The sequence below is a fragment of the Oncorhynchus nerka genome, linkage group LG25 (genome assembly GCF_034236695.1).
Source record: "Oncorhynchus nerka isolate Pitt River linkage group LG25, Oner_Uvic_2.0, whole genome shotgun sequence".
NCBI classification, from domain to species: domain Eukaryota; kingdom Metazoa; phylum Chordata; class Actinopteri; order Salmoniformes; family Salmonidae; genus Oncorhynchus; species Oncorhynchus nerka.
In genome coordinates, this window is record NC_088420.1 from 54,886,490 (window position 1) to 54,900,476 (window position 13,987).

At 45.4% G+C, this 13,987-nt stretch overlaps 1 protein-coding gene across 1 annotated transcript in view; it reads right to left on the reverse strand.

Annotated features, from left to right (window-relative positions):
• The window catches only part of LOC115109745 (filamin-C-like), a 59,613-nt gene that overhangs the window by 4,806 nt on the left and 40,820 nt on the right, over positions 1-13,987 (reverse strand). Inside the window, exons 27-38 of the mRNA XM_065009951.1 lie at positions 11,492-11,588; positions 11,094-11,234; positions 9,449-9,577; positions 9,078-9,251; positions 8,585-8,746; positions 8,082-8,285; positions 7,638-7,790; positions 7,277-7,399; positions 2,272-2,529; positions 1,633-1,905; positions 1,295-1,432; positions 175-290 (exon numbers count right to left, since the gene is read on the reverse strand). Of these exons, the coding sequence (XP_064866023.1) occupies positions 175-290; positions 1,295-1,432; positions 1,633-1,905; positions 2,272-2,529; positions 7,277-7,399; positions 7,638-7,790; positions 8,082-8,285; positions 8,585-8,746; positions 9,078-9,251; positions 9,449-9,577; positions 11,094-11,234; positions 11,492-11,588 (1,968 nt within the window). The remainder of the gene's footprint in view (positions 1-174; positions 291-1,294; positions 1,433-1,632; positions 1,906-2,271; positions 2,530-7,276; positions 7,400-7,637; positions 7,791-8,081; positions 8,286-8,584; positions 8,747-9,077; positions 9,252-9,448; positions 9,578-11,093; positions 11,235-11,491; positions 11,589-13,987) is intronic.

Below are 13,987 nucleotides of genomic sequence, written 5' to 3' on the forward strand. Positions count from 1 at the left end.
CAAATAGCCTTGGTTACTGCTATAGCCCACGCCTCCAGTTACACTTCCAAGGACAAACAAAGCCTGACCAACAAGCGACTATTGTTATGCTAAATTATGGTCTTGTGACGAGTGTTCTAACACAATACATAATTATGTGATTGTGTGTGTGTGTGTGTGTGTGTGTGTTCCTACCTGCAGGCTGGTGACAGTGAGTCGGCATGCCTCATCAGACAGCGTTGCTATGGGAACAACAAAGGGGCTGTCGGGGATGTGCTCGTTGTTGAACTTGATTGACACTTCATAGTCACCTGAGGACACACAGCGGAACCAGGGAGTTAGAGACAAATAACAGTGATCAGTTGATTGAAATCTAGTAGTAGGAAAGGAGAAAAACATGGCGTAAATTACATAAAAAGATCTCAGTTTAGTATGATCAGATCAATAGCTGTCATTGTCTCTGCTGAATATGAGAGCGTATCTGTTTCTTTGATAAACTGTGGGAAAGACTGACGCCTTGTAGTCCGTGTGTTTGTTTCTTACTGTGTCCTCATCCCTCTAACTGGGGACAATTGCTATGTAGCTTTTTAGACCAACTACTGCCTAGCCTACTGCTAAGTAGCTTCTTAGTGCTATGTAGCTTCTTAGTGTTATGTAGCTTCTTTGGATTTTAAATGATACAATGTGGGTGACCCATTTAGAAATTACAGCACTTTTTGTACATGTTCCCTTCATTTTAGGGAACCAAAATAATTTAGACAAGTTTACTTATATGTGTAGTCAAAAGCTTAGTATTTGGTCACAAATTCCTAACACGCAATGACTCCATCAAGCTTGTGACTCTACACATTTGTTGGATGCATTGGCAGTTCGTTTTGGTTGCGTTTCAGATTATTTTGTTCCCAAGAGAAATAAATGGTAAATAATGTATTGTGTCATATTGGAGTCATTTTAATTGTAAATAAGAATAGAATATGTTTCGGAACACTTCTACATTAATGTGGATGCTACCATGATTACGGATAATCCTGAATACACATACTGTATAAGTGAATTTGTTCAAATACTTTAGGTTTCCAAAAATGAGGGGACTATCAACAAAAGTGCTGTAATTTATAAACAGTTCCCCGATATAGATGAAAATACGCTCAAATTAAAGCTGACAGTCTGCACTTTAACCTCACTCTCATAGTATAATTTGAAAGTGCTGGTGTACAGAGCCCCCCCCCCCCCTCAAAAAAAAGTTTCACTGTCCAAATACTTTGTTAAATTTTTGGTCCTTGGAGCTGGATGGGGTTTTTCTACCCTATCTCACCTGGATCCTGTACAATGTAGACCACCCTACAGGATCCATCCTTCCTGTCTTCAAAGGAGATCTCAGCCTTACTGGGCCCCTCTACAGCGATGGACAGACCGCCTGCACCGGCCTCCCGCGTCCAGATACTAAACTCAGCTACGGGGAGGGAGAGAGAGAGAGAGACGGGATTAACCTGGTTCAACTAAAGTAGGCAAAAAAATCACATATTGATAGTAAAACATTCTTCAAAAATATATGTGCTATATGCAAAATCAGTGCTAGTTAGTGTAAAGGAAAGGACAAATACAACAGTTTTTTTTTTTCAAAAACAGAGAGGGTCAGGTCAGACTACTTACTTGATGCTCCTGCCACTCCTCTCTCCAGCCCAGTGCCTCCGGCCCGAACCTTGTGGGACCCTCCTTCTCCCAGGGGTCCCACTGTAAACTGGAAGGGACTACCGGGGACATGCTGTCCGCTGTACTTCACGTTGACCGTGTGGGCCCCCATCTCCTGGGGCACGAAGCGGACACTGTAGGTGCTGTCCCCTCCATCTATGATCTCTGCCTGTTCTGTTTTACCCCCAGGGCTGGTAACCTGGGCCATCATACTACCCTTGGTAGCGGTTTCACCTAGGGGAGGGAGGAGCGAAGGATAGGGGGTGTCAGACTGGCTGGGAGAAAAAAGGTTCTTCGGCTGTCCACATAGGAGAACTCTTTGAAGAACCCTTTTTGGTTCCAGATACAACACTTGTGGGATCCATGATCCCTTTTCACAGAGAAAGGAACCCAAAAGAGTTCTCCTCTGTGGACAGCTGACGAAACCTTTTGTTATCAGTTTTCTTTTACGAGTGTAGTTGAAACAACCATATATCGATTATGATCATTGCAAGTAAAACCTTGTTCAATATTGTCGCTATCTGTAAAATCAGTCAAAGAAAAACAAGTACAACCGTTGAGTGTTAGTACATTTGTATTTTTATCTTCATTCATTCTCACCTGGTGTGACTGTAGCGGGTATCCCAGCGAAGCTATCCAGACTCTCTCTGCCCAGGAACTCTCCAAAAACATCTTTGAATGGACTGGCTCCTCCTGTTCCTCCCGTCTGGGTGCTCTCTTCAACCCTCACCTCCCTCTTCGTCTCGCCGCCCCGCATCTTGCTGATCTCCGTGCGCTCCTTGCGTGTGTATGTGTCGCTGCTGCGTGTGAATGTGCGCGTCATCCTCTCCTGGGCTGACACCATCTGGAACCAGTTTCCTATTGGTGGAGAGAGAGCAGGGATGGTTAGTCTTAGATGCAAGCTATACTTGAAGACTTGTGCTAGCTATCTTAGCTTTAAAGCCAGCGAGCAAAATGCTGTATGAAAGTTGATTGAGAGTCAAGTGATAGGGGTAACAACCACTGTAGTGTTCATTCTATAGATGATATTAACACACTTCAGCACCATGAGAGTAATACTTGACCACATTGTGACCATGTTTAAAATGAAATCAAAAATCTAAATGTGTTTGTCACATGCTTCGAAAAACAATGCTTATTTACTGGTACTTTTTCAAAAATGCAGATTTAAAGAAAAAATGTTAACAAAAAAAATGAAATAGTGACAAGAGGAATAAATACAGAATACTGAATAACAATGACGAGTAAAACTAACATGGTTATATACAGGGAGTACCAGTAGCACGTCGATGTTCAGGTGTAGGATGTTATTGGATTAGCTATGTACAATACAGTGCATTGGGAAAGTATTCAGACCCCTTGTCTTTTTCCACATTTTGTTACGTTACAGCCTTATTCTAAAATTGATTAAAAAAAAAATCCTCAATCTACACACAATACCCTAAAATGAAAATGGATTTTTAGAATTTTTGGCAAATTTATGAAAATAAAATAAATATTATTTACATAAGTATTGAGACCCTTTGCTAAGAGACTCGAAATTGAGCTCAGGTGGATCCTGTTTCCATTGATCATCCTTGAGATGTTTCTACAACTTGATTGGAGCCCACTTGTGGTAAATTCAATGGATTGGACATGAAATGATTTGGTAAGGTCCCACAGTAGTCAGTGCATGTCAAATCAAAAACCAAGCCATGTTGTCGAAGGAATCGTTCGTAGAGCTCCGAGACATTATTGTGTCGAGGCACAGATCTAGGGAAGGGTACCAAAAAATGTCTGCATGTCCACCAAGACTCTAGAGCTAGCAGCCAGGCCAACCTGAGCAATCGTGGGAGAAGGGCCTTGGTCAGGGAGGTGACAAAGAACCCGATGGTCACTCTGACAGAGCTCTAGAGTTCCTCTGTGGAGATGGCAGAAGCTTCCAGAACGACAACCATCTCTGCAGCAATCAGGCCTTTTTGGTAGAGTGGCGAGACGGAAGCCTCTCCTCAGTAAAAGGCACACGACAGCCCGCTTGGAGTTTGCCAAAAGTCACCAAAAGGACTCTCAGGGCATGAGAAACAAGATTCTCTGGTCTGATGAAACCAAGATTGAACTCTTTGGCCTGAATGCCAAGCGTCACATCTGGAGGAAACTTGGCACCATCCCTACGGTGAAGCATGGTGGTGGCAGCATCATGCTGTGGGGATGTTTTTCAGGAGCAGGGACTGGGAGACTAGTCAGGATTGAGGGAAAGATGAATGGAGAAAAGTACAGAGAGATCCTTGATGAAAACCTGCTCCAGAGTGCTTCGGGACAATGTCCTTGAGTGGCCCAGCCAGAGCCCTGACTTGAACCTGATCGAACATCTCTGGAGAGACCTGAAAATGGCAGTGCAGCGACGCTCCGCATCCAAACTGACAGAGCTTGAGAGGATCTGCAGAGAAGAATGGGAGATACTCCCAAAATACAGGTGTGCCAAGCTGTAATCACTGACAAAGGTGCTTCAACAAAGTACTGAGTAAAGGGTCTGAATACTTAAGTAAATTGGTATTTTTTAAATATTTGCATAAATGAAAAAAAAACTGTTTTTGCTTTGACATTATGGGGTATTGTGTGTAGAGTGATGAGGAAAACAATGTGACAAAGAGGTGACAAAACAATTTAATCCAAAGAGAAAAACAATTTAATCAATTTTAGAATAAGGCTGAAGCGTAACAAAATGTGGAAAAAGTTAAGGGGTGTGAATACTTTCCAAATGCACTGTAGGTGGGATAAAGTGACTAGGAAACAGGATAGATAATTGACAGTAGCAGCAGCGAGTAGCCATTTGATTAGCTATTTTGCAGTCTTGTTTGTTTAGCAGTTTTATGGCTTGGTGGTAAAAGCTGTTCAGGGCCCTGTTGGTTCCAGACTTGATGCACTGGTACCATTTTCCGTGCGGTAGCAGAGAGAACAGTCTATGGCTTGGGTGGCTGGAGTGTTTGACAATTCTTTGGGCCTGCCTCTGACACCACCTGGTATGGAGGTCCTAGAAGGCAGGGAGCTTGGCCCCAGTGATGCAATGGCCATACTCACCACCCTCTGTAGCAGTTGCTGTACCAATTAGTGATGCAGCCAGTCAAGATGCTCTCAATGGTGTAGCTGTAGAACTTTTTGAGAATCTGAGGGCCCATGCCAAATATTTTCAGCCTGCTGAGGCGGGAGAGGTGCTGTCGTGCCCTCTTCACGACTGTTTGGGTGTGTGTGGATCATGTTAATTCCTTAGTGATTTGGACACCAAGAAACTTGAAGCTCTCGACCCACTCCACTACAGCCCCATCGATGTGGATGGGGGCGTGCTTGCTCCTCAGTTTCCTGTAGTCCATGATCAGCTCCTCTGGGCTCCCTGCCTGTGCCATTAAACCCCTACAACTCATCCAGAACGCCGCAGCCCGTCTGGTGTTCAACCTTCCCAAGTTCTCTCACGTCACCCCGCTCCTCCGCTCCCTCCACTGGCTTCCAGTTGAAGCTCGCATCCGCTACAAGACCATGGTGCTTGCCTACGGAGCTGTGAGGGGAACGGCACCTCAGTACCTCCAGGCTCTGATCAGGCCCTACACCCAAACAAGGGCACTGCGTTCATCCACCTCTGGCCTGCTCGCCTCCCTACCACTGAGGAAGTACAGTTCCCGCTCAGCCCAGTCAAAACTGTTCGCTGCTCTGGCCCCCCAATGGTGGAACAAACTCCCTCACGACGCCAGGACAGCGGAGTCAATCACCACCTTCCGGAGACACCTGAAACCCCACCTCTTTAAGGAATACCTAGGATAGGATAAAGTAATCCCTCTCACCCCCCCTCCCCCTGAAAAGATTTAGATGCACTACTGTTCCACTGGAGGTCATAAGGTGAATGCACCAATTTGTAAGTCGCTCTGGATAAGAGCGTCTGCTAAATGACTTAAATGTAAATGTTAAATGTCTTGCTAACATTAAGTGAGAACTTGTTGTTCTGGCACCACTGCCAGGTCTCTGACCTCCCCTTATAGGCTCCCTCATCGTCGTTGATGATCAGTCCTACCACCGGCGTATCATCAGCAAACATGATGGAGTCGTGCATGGCCACGCAGTCCTTGGTGAACAGGGAGTACAGGAGGGACTAAGCACACACCCCTGAGAGACCCCCGTGTTGATGACCAGCGTAGTGGATGTGTTGTTGCCTACCGTCACTGCCTAGGGGGCAGCCCATCAGGAAGTCCAGGATCCAGTTGCAGAGGGAGATGTTCAGTCCTAGGGTCCTGAGCTTGGTAATGAAGTTGGAGGGGACTATGGTGCTAAATGCTGAGCTGAAGTCAATGAACAGCATTCTTATATTTCATGGCAATAGATGTGAGGGTTACAGGGTGATATTCATTTAGGCAGGTTACCTTGGTGTCCTTGGGCACGGGGGTGTGGACTATGGCACTGGGACTATGGTGTTCAGCTTGAAACATGGTATTGGTATTACAGACCCAGTCAGGGATAAGTTGAAAATTTCAGTGAAGACACTTTCAAGCTGGTCAGTGCATGCTCTAAGTATGTGGCCTGGTATTCCGTCTGTCTCCGCAGCCTTGCGAATGCCAACCTGTTTAAAGGTGTTACTCACATACGGAGAGAGAGATCACACAGTTGTCTGGAACAGTTGGTGCTCTCATGCATGACTCAGTGTTGTTTGCCTCGAAGCGAGCATAGAAGGCATTTAGCTCATCTGGTAGGTTTGTGTCACTGGGCAACTCACAGCTCAGTTTCCTTTTGAAATCCGTGATAGTTTGCAAGCCCTGCCACATCCGTCGAGCATCAGAGCCGGCGTAGTGGGATTCGATCTTAGTCTTACATTGATGCTTTTCCTATTTGATGGCTCCTCAGAGGTCATTGCAGGATTACTTATAAGCGTCCGTATTAGTGTCCCGCTCCTTGAAAGCGGCAGCTCAAGCCTTTAGCTCAGTGCGAATGTTACCTGTAACCCATGGCTTCTGGATCGGGTATGTAAGTACTGTACAGTAACTCTAGGGGTGATGTCGTCAATGCACTTATTAATTGAAGCCAGTTACTGATGTGGTAAACTCCTCAATGTTATCGGATGAATCCTGGAAGATATTAAAATCTGTGCTAGCAAAACAGTCCCGTAGTTTAGCATCCGATTCATCAGACCACTTCTGTATTGAGCGAGTCACTTGTACTTCCTGTTTGAGTTTTTGCTTATAAGCAGGAAGCAGGAGAATAGAGTTATGGTCTGGTGATGGTTTTTGTGTGTGGAATAAAGGTGATCTAGAGTTTTGTCACCTCTAGTTGCACGGGTGACATGCTGGTAAAAATGAGGTAAAACGGATTTAAGTTTTCCTGCATTAAAATCACTGGCCATGACAAACACTGCCTCAATGTGCATTTTCTTGTTTGCTTATGGCCCTATACAGGTTGTTGAGTGTGGTCTTAGTGGCAGCATCAGTTTGTGGTGGTAAATAGACAGCTACAAAACATATAGATGAAAACTCTTGGTAAATAGTATGGTCTGTAGCTTATCATGAGGTATTGTAATTCAGGCGAGCAAAGACCTGAGACTCCCTTAACATTAGATATCGCGCACCAGCTGTTGTTAGGCTGTGCTCACCAGGGATTTTGAGGTTGAGGCCACAGGCGCTGCCGACAGAAGCGATGGCGGGGGCAGTTCTCTTCCTGGTGATGCTCTCCTTCATCCTTCCTTCTCCTGTCACCTTCACTGTGAAAGGACTTCCTGAGGATCAGCCAATCAGAGAGTACCAGCAACAGCCAATTAGTGAGGTCAGGGAGAAGTGTATTAGCCAAGGAGAGGTCCGAAACCGGAATTGGTGCAGGAAAGAAATCACAGGTAACAGTGATTGACAATGTTGTTCGATAATGAAACGCAATCTCACCTAAACCAAGTTAATTTACGGATTTTACACATTTTTGATAACATTTACAAAACTGAAGTAAGACAAAGAAACACTAACCTGGGATGTGCTTGTCAGAAAACTTGATGTTGATGATGTGGTTGCCTGGCTCTGTGGGGCAGTAACTGACTCTGCACGTCCCACCCTCCACAACCTCACAGTTAATATCCACTTTACTCGGACCCTCGATCGACAACCCCAGACCACCATAACCTGAAGAAAAAGCGAAAGATGTAAGGCAATGGAGAGAGCATTGTATCTGTCAATGAACTTGAGCAGATATGGGTTAGATTAGCTTAAAAGAAAGATATACCCATTTTGAATGTTGATGCGAAACTCGTCATACCGGCTGTATTTCTGCCTGCTTGAACGGCGAATAGCTCAGACACACGTGAACACTTGAAATGACTCTGGGAATCGATAGAACATCACTTAGTGATGCACAAGAACTATAAACATTCAAAATGGGTGAATCTTTCCTTTAATATGTCTAACATGCCTTACCTGCATCCCTAGTGTCCACAAAGAACTCAGCCATTTTGAAGGTGTGTGCCTCCACCAGTCCTTTACCAAAGGCCTTGACCCTACTGGCCTCGCCAATATCTGACTGGCCAACCTGGATCTTGAAAGGGCTGTTGGTCACGTGCTTACCGTTCTTCTTCACGCTCACCTCGTGCTCTCCCACCTCCTTAGGGGTGAAGGAGATACCTGCAAGATGGAGAGATGGAGGAGAGGAGTGTGTAAGTAGATATTTTAACAGAATATTTAAACAGGGATTAGTTAAAGGATTCATAAATTCTGACAGTGCTGTCATCATTTTATGCTTCAAGAAAGTTGAACTCAGTGCTGTCTGTCTGTCTGTCTGTCGTGAGTCCCAAGACTGATGGTTCACACGGAGAAAAATAGACTTTGCTTCAGAGTAAGGAAACTAAACCATTTATTCTACCCACCAGCGCCATGTTATTGAAAGTCTCTAGCTCAGGCCAGACTAGTGGGTAGTATCTCACCTATGTGTCTGCTGGGCAGTCTCTTGAGCAAACACGGCTCTTCGTTGCCTGATGGAGCTCTGATATTAGCCGTCAGCAGACTCAGGTCAGACTCTGTGATCTTCAGTGACAAGTCTGCTGCTGTCCCCACGTTGAGCTGGGATGTCCTGATAGAGTCATCACCTTGATAGAGAGAAATGGAAAATAGATTGACAAACCATTTATTAACATTTACTAACTACATAATAACATGTATTAACCATTTACTTACCATTAACTAACAGTTACTAACATGTACAAACAATTACGAACATTCACTCACAATGACTGACCATTTACTTACACTTACAAATCATTTGCTAACCCTTTACTAACCATCCCGAATACCATTTTACATAGAGCCCTACAAAATATATGATTGATCAATATACCAGTGATTTCAAGGCAAAAGTATGAGTGGCATTGTGACTATATGTGGGTGCACCCCTGAGTGTTCTGGTCCAGACCCACTCACCAGTGATTTTAGCAGTGAAGGGGCTGCCGGCTATGTGTTTGTTGTCAAACTTGACAATGATCTTGTAGTCTCCTGGTGAGGTGGGCAGGTAGGATACAGTACAGGTTCCATCCTTATTGTCTTTACAGGTGATCTTTGCCTTAGAAGGACCCTCCACCGCTAGGGATAAACCACCTGTAGGGGGGGAGAGGGAAGAAAGAAAGAAAAAGAAAGAAAGAAAGAGAGAGAGATTTACTCAACTGTCTACATAGGATTAGATGGAGAAATGTTTTCCCATCATTGTGGACAGGGGGGGGGGGGGGGGATACAAGTCAATAAAACTGTGTTCCAAAAGTATTGGTTTAAATAAGAAAAATAGTCAGAAGAAGTACCTTCTCCAGCGTTCTTGGTGACCACAATGAAGGTGACAGGTTTGTTGATGGACCCTTGACAGAGACCAGGGCCGTATGCTGTCACCAGACCACTGTTCATAGCATCCACATAGAACTGGAGGGGGCTTCCTGTGAGGGGGAGAGATTTAATGGAGTGAATGGACCATCAGAAAAAAGTTTATTTAACATTCATTTAACATTCATTTACATAAATACGCCTGTTTAAACACCTGAGCTGTCACGTGTGCTCCCTTTCTGGCCTCTAGGTCACCAGGCTGCTCGTTATGGTGTACACCTGTCATCATCGTTACGCGCACCTGGGCATAATCAGACTCACCTGATTATGATTATCACTTCCCTGATTATCTTCCCTATACAAGTATACGTCACTCCCTTTCGTACCTTCCCCAGGTGTTATTGTTTCTGTTCCTGTCAGTTCTGTGCGTTGTTGTTCGTGTTTCTTATTTTTGTATTATGTTGGGTTTATTTATTAAAACACTCACTCCCTGAACTTGCTTCCCGACTCTCAGCGCACATTGTTACAAAATAACGCCTTACCTAAGGGAAGCATCATTCTTTTGTTTTTTTTGTTTTGGTGGGAATTTGGTCGGGTCTGGGAGCCGCTACAGGCTCTCATGCCTCAGACAGATCTAAAGGCTACCCTGCCTCCGTCGGTTCGTCAGGCTCTCATGCCTCAGCTGGATCACCAGGCTCCGCTGCCTCAGCCGGCTCGTCTGGCTTTCATGGTTTTGCCGGAGAGCCCGGCTCCCCTGCTTCTACCGGCTCGTCAGGCTCTCATGCCTCAGCTGGATTGCCAGGCTCAGGTTCCAGCGCCCCAGAACTCGCTGGGGAGGGGGTACTGTCACGTATGCTCTCTCTCCGGCGCTCTAGGTCGCAATGCTCCCGCTTCTCAGCCGGACTGACAGGTTTCCTGCGCCTCAGCAGAAGTGACCGGTCTGCTCCTGATCCGCGGGATCATCATTTTGGTCGGTGTCCTGCGGCTGGAGCCACGAGTCGGGGAGGGGATACTGTCACATGTGCTCCCTCTCTGGCCTCTAGGACACCAGGCTGTTCATTCCCCAGGCATTATTTATTAAGACACATGAGCTGGATTTTTTGTTGTTGAAATATAAACATAAGAGTCTGAATTGAGCATAACTACTTAAATTGAGTCTGGGTTTAGTTTGAAGACAGGCTAACACAAGGTGTTTTCTCCTCTGGTTTTGACAGACACCTAGTACCTGTAACGGTTGTCGTCTTCCTCTTCTTCTGAGGAGTAGGAAATATCGGACCAATATGCAGTGTGGCAAGTGTTCATCATATTTATTACACTGAACACAGGAAACAAATGAACAAGCGAATAAAGAAAAAACAAAACAGTCCCGAATGGTGAAAAACACTGAAACGGAAAATAACCTCCCACACCCAAGAGTGGGAAAACAGGCTACCTAAGTATGGTTCTCAATCAGAGACAACGATTGACAGCTGCCTCTGATTGGGAACCATACCAGGCCAAATACATAGAAATATAAACACAAGAACAAAACATAGAATGCCCACCCCAACTCTCGCCCTGACCAACCTAAAGTAGAAACATACAAAAGGAACTAAGGTCAGGACGTGACAGTACCTGGGATGTGATTACCTGGGATGTGATTTCCTTCATACTTGATGTCCATCTCGTGCAGACCGTTTTCAGTAGGGTTGGATTTAACTGTGATGGTCCCATCATTGTCATCTATTATGTAGGGATGGGCAGTCTTACCGTAGGGCATACGCACCTCACCTGGAAATTCCAGGAAAGGAAAGTGAGTGTGTCATTGTGTCCGAAACAGTGAGAGTATCTACAGGTACCAGTGTACTGTTTTATGTGTTAATGAGTATCTGTTAAGATTACAACATTCTGTAAAGTTCCCCAAATTTCCCCCAAATCCTGATAGGATAATCTTTGCACCCTTGCATAAGCAGAGAGAGAATCCTTTAACTGGGGTTTTGGGGGGAAACCTGGGAAATTTGGGAAAGTTTCCGGAAAAGTCCCTGTACCTGTGATCGGTCCCTGCTGTACAGTGAACGGGATGACCAGGTTGAGAGGGCGGAACTGATCCATGCCGTCACTAAGGACAATGGGCTCATTTGTTGCCTAAAAGGGCATATGATACATGTACGAGTAACTATAGCAAGCTATGTCTATACAAAGTAAAAATCTAACTTTAATGCAGCCTTTTTGACTCAGTTAAAATGTTGTTAAACACTTATAAGACATTATAAAGATTCATACATGATAACAACAAGTTATAAAGCATTAAGTGAAGTATTACCCAATGTTAGTATTGTCCCCCAGAATGCTCCACACCACTCTCAACAGACCCCCTTCACCCCAATTCGTGTCTCTGATTCAGGAGAAATGTATTTCTATTCCTGTGATACCCACCTAGCTACTTAAGATCAATACACTAACTGTAAGTCACTCTGGATAAGAGTGTCTGCTAAATGACTACCTGAAAATTACATTGACATTTTAATCAAATTTTTGCTATTTTGTAGCTTTGGCAACTATGTGTCTGTTTTCTATCCCAGTTCGCTCCTCTCCCTGTAGGCTATACAGACACTCCCCACTCTTTGGCTGCTACCCTAATTTAGCATAACCCATGTGGAATTCCTGGTCTCTGGTAGCGTTTGGAACTGCCGATCTGCAGTCAAGAACGCCCGAGTTCATCTCAGTCTGTACTGTGCTTCAGTCCCTTAACTTTTTGGCCCTGATGGAGACTTGGATCACCCCAGACAACACTACTACTCTAGCTGCTCTCTCTTCATCTGATTATGTTGTATTTCATAGTCCGAGAGCATCTGGTCGTCGTGGTGGTGGCACATGGCTACTCATTTCTCCTAAGTTAATATTTTGGATTTTTCTCCCTCTCTCATCTGTCCATCCCCTCATTTGAATTCCATGATGTCACTGTCACTTGTCCACTCAAGCTTAACATTGTTGTCATCTATCGCCCACCAGGTGCCCTTAGAGTTCCTCAATGAGCTTGACACCATGATAAGGTAATGTCCTGACGATGGCTCACCGCTCTTCATACTTGGTGACTTCAACCTTCTGACGTCTGCCTTCGATTAATTTCTTTCCAACTCTCTCTTTCCCCTCATTGCCTCTTTTGACCTCAACCTTTCCCAGACCTCTCCCACTCACAAGGCAGGCAATACGCTTGACCTCATTTTTACTAAAGGCTGTTTGCCTACTAATCTCACTGCAACCCCGCTCCAGCTCTCTGATCACAACTTTGTTTCCTTTTCTGTCTTCCTCTCCTCCAAACCTAGCCACTCAGGCCCTAGCCAGATGGTCCTACGCCGTCGCAATCTTCGCTCTCTCTCTCTCCCACTACTCTCTCCTCTTATCCTATTTTCTCTCCCTTCTGCTAAAGTATTATCCCTCCTGTCTCCTGATTCTGCTCTTCAACCCTACTCTCCTCCCTTTTTCTCATCCTATGACTCGTACTGTCCCCTTTCTTACCAGCCGGCTTGGCCCTCCCCTCCTGCTCCGTGGCTGAGTGACTCATTGCAAGCTTACAAAACAGCATGTGGGCAGCTGAACAAAATTGGAGGAAAACTAAAATTCCAGAGGATCTATCATCCCTCCACTCCCTCCTATCTACCTTCTCTTCCTCTGTATCCACTGTTAAAGCCACTTTCTACTCTACATTTCAAGCTTCTGCCTCTAACCCTAGGAAACTCTTTTCCACCTTCACAGCCTTCCTTAGTTCTTCACCTCCTCCCCCTCCCTCCTCCATCTCTGCAGACTTTGTCAACCACTTTGAAAAGGTTGACAACATCCGCTCCTCATTCACTCAGCCTATTGAGTCCACTGGTCCCACTCACACAGAACTACCCTACTTCTTGACCTCTTTTCCCCCTCTCTCTCCAGATTAAATCCTGCAACTAGTGTGGTCCGAACGCCCGACAACCTACCCGCTCGACCCCACCCCCCCTCCCATTTCCAGACCATCTCTGGAGACCTTCTCCCATTCCTCACTTCCCTCATCAACTCATCCCTGACCACTGACTCCCCTCTGACTTCAAAATGGCCTGAGTCACTCCCCTCCTCAAAAAACCAACACTCGACTCCTTTGAGGTAAAAACTACATGCCGGTATCCCTTTGTTCTGTACTTTCCAAAATACTTGAGCATGCTGTCTCTAACCAACTCTCTCGTTATCTCTCTCAGAACAACCTTCTTGACTCTAACCAGTCATGCTTCAAGATGGGGCACTCAACCGAAACTGCTCTTCTCTGTGTCATGGAGGCTCTCTGCACTGCCAAAGCTAAATCTCTATCCTCTGTTCTCATCCTCCTAGATCTATCCACTGCCTTCGACACATTGAAACATCAAATCGACCCTCTCAGGGCTGGGCATCTCTGCACACTCTTGGGTTGCATCCTACCTGGCAGGCCGATCCTACCAGGTGATGTGGAGAGGATCTGTGTCTGCACTACGTACTTTCACGACTGGTGTCCCCCAGGGCTCGGCCTCTTCTCTCTA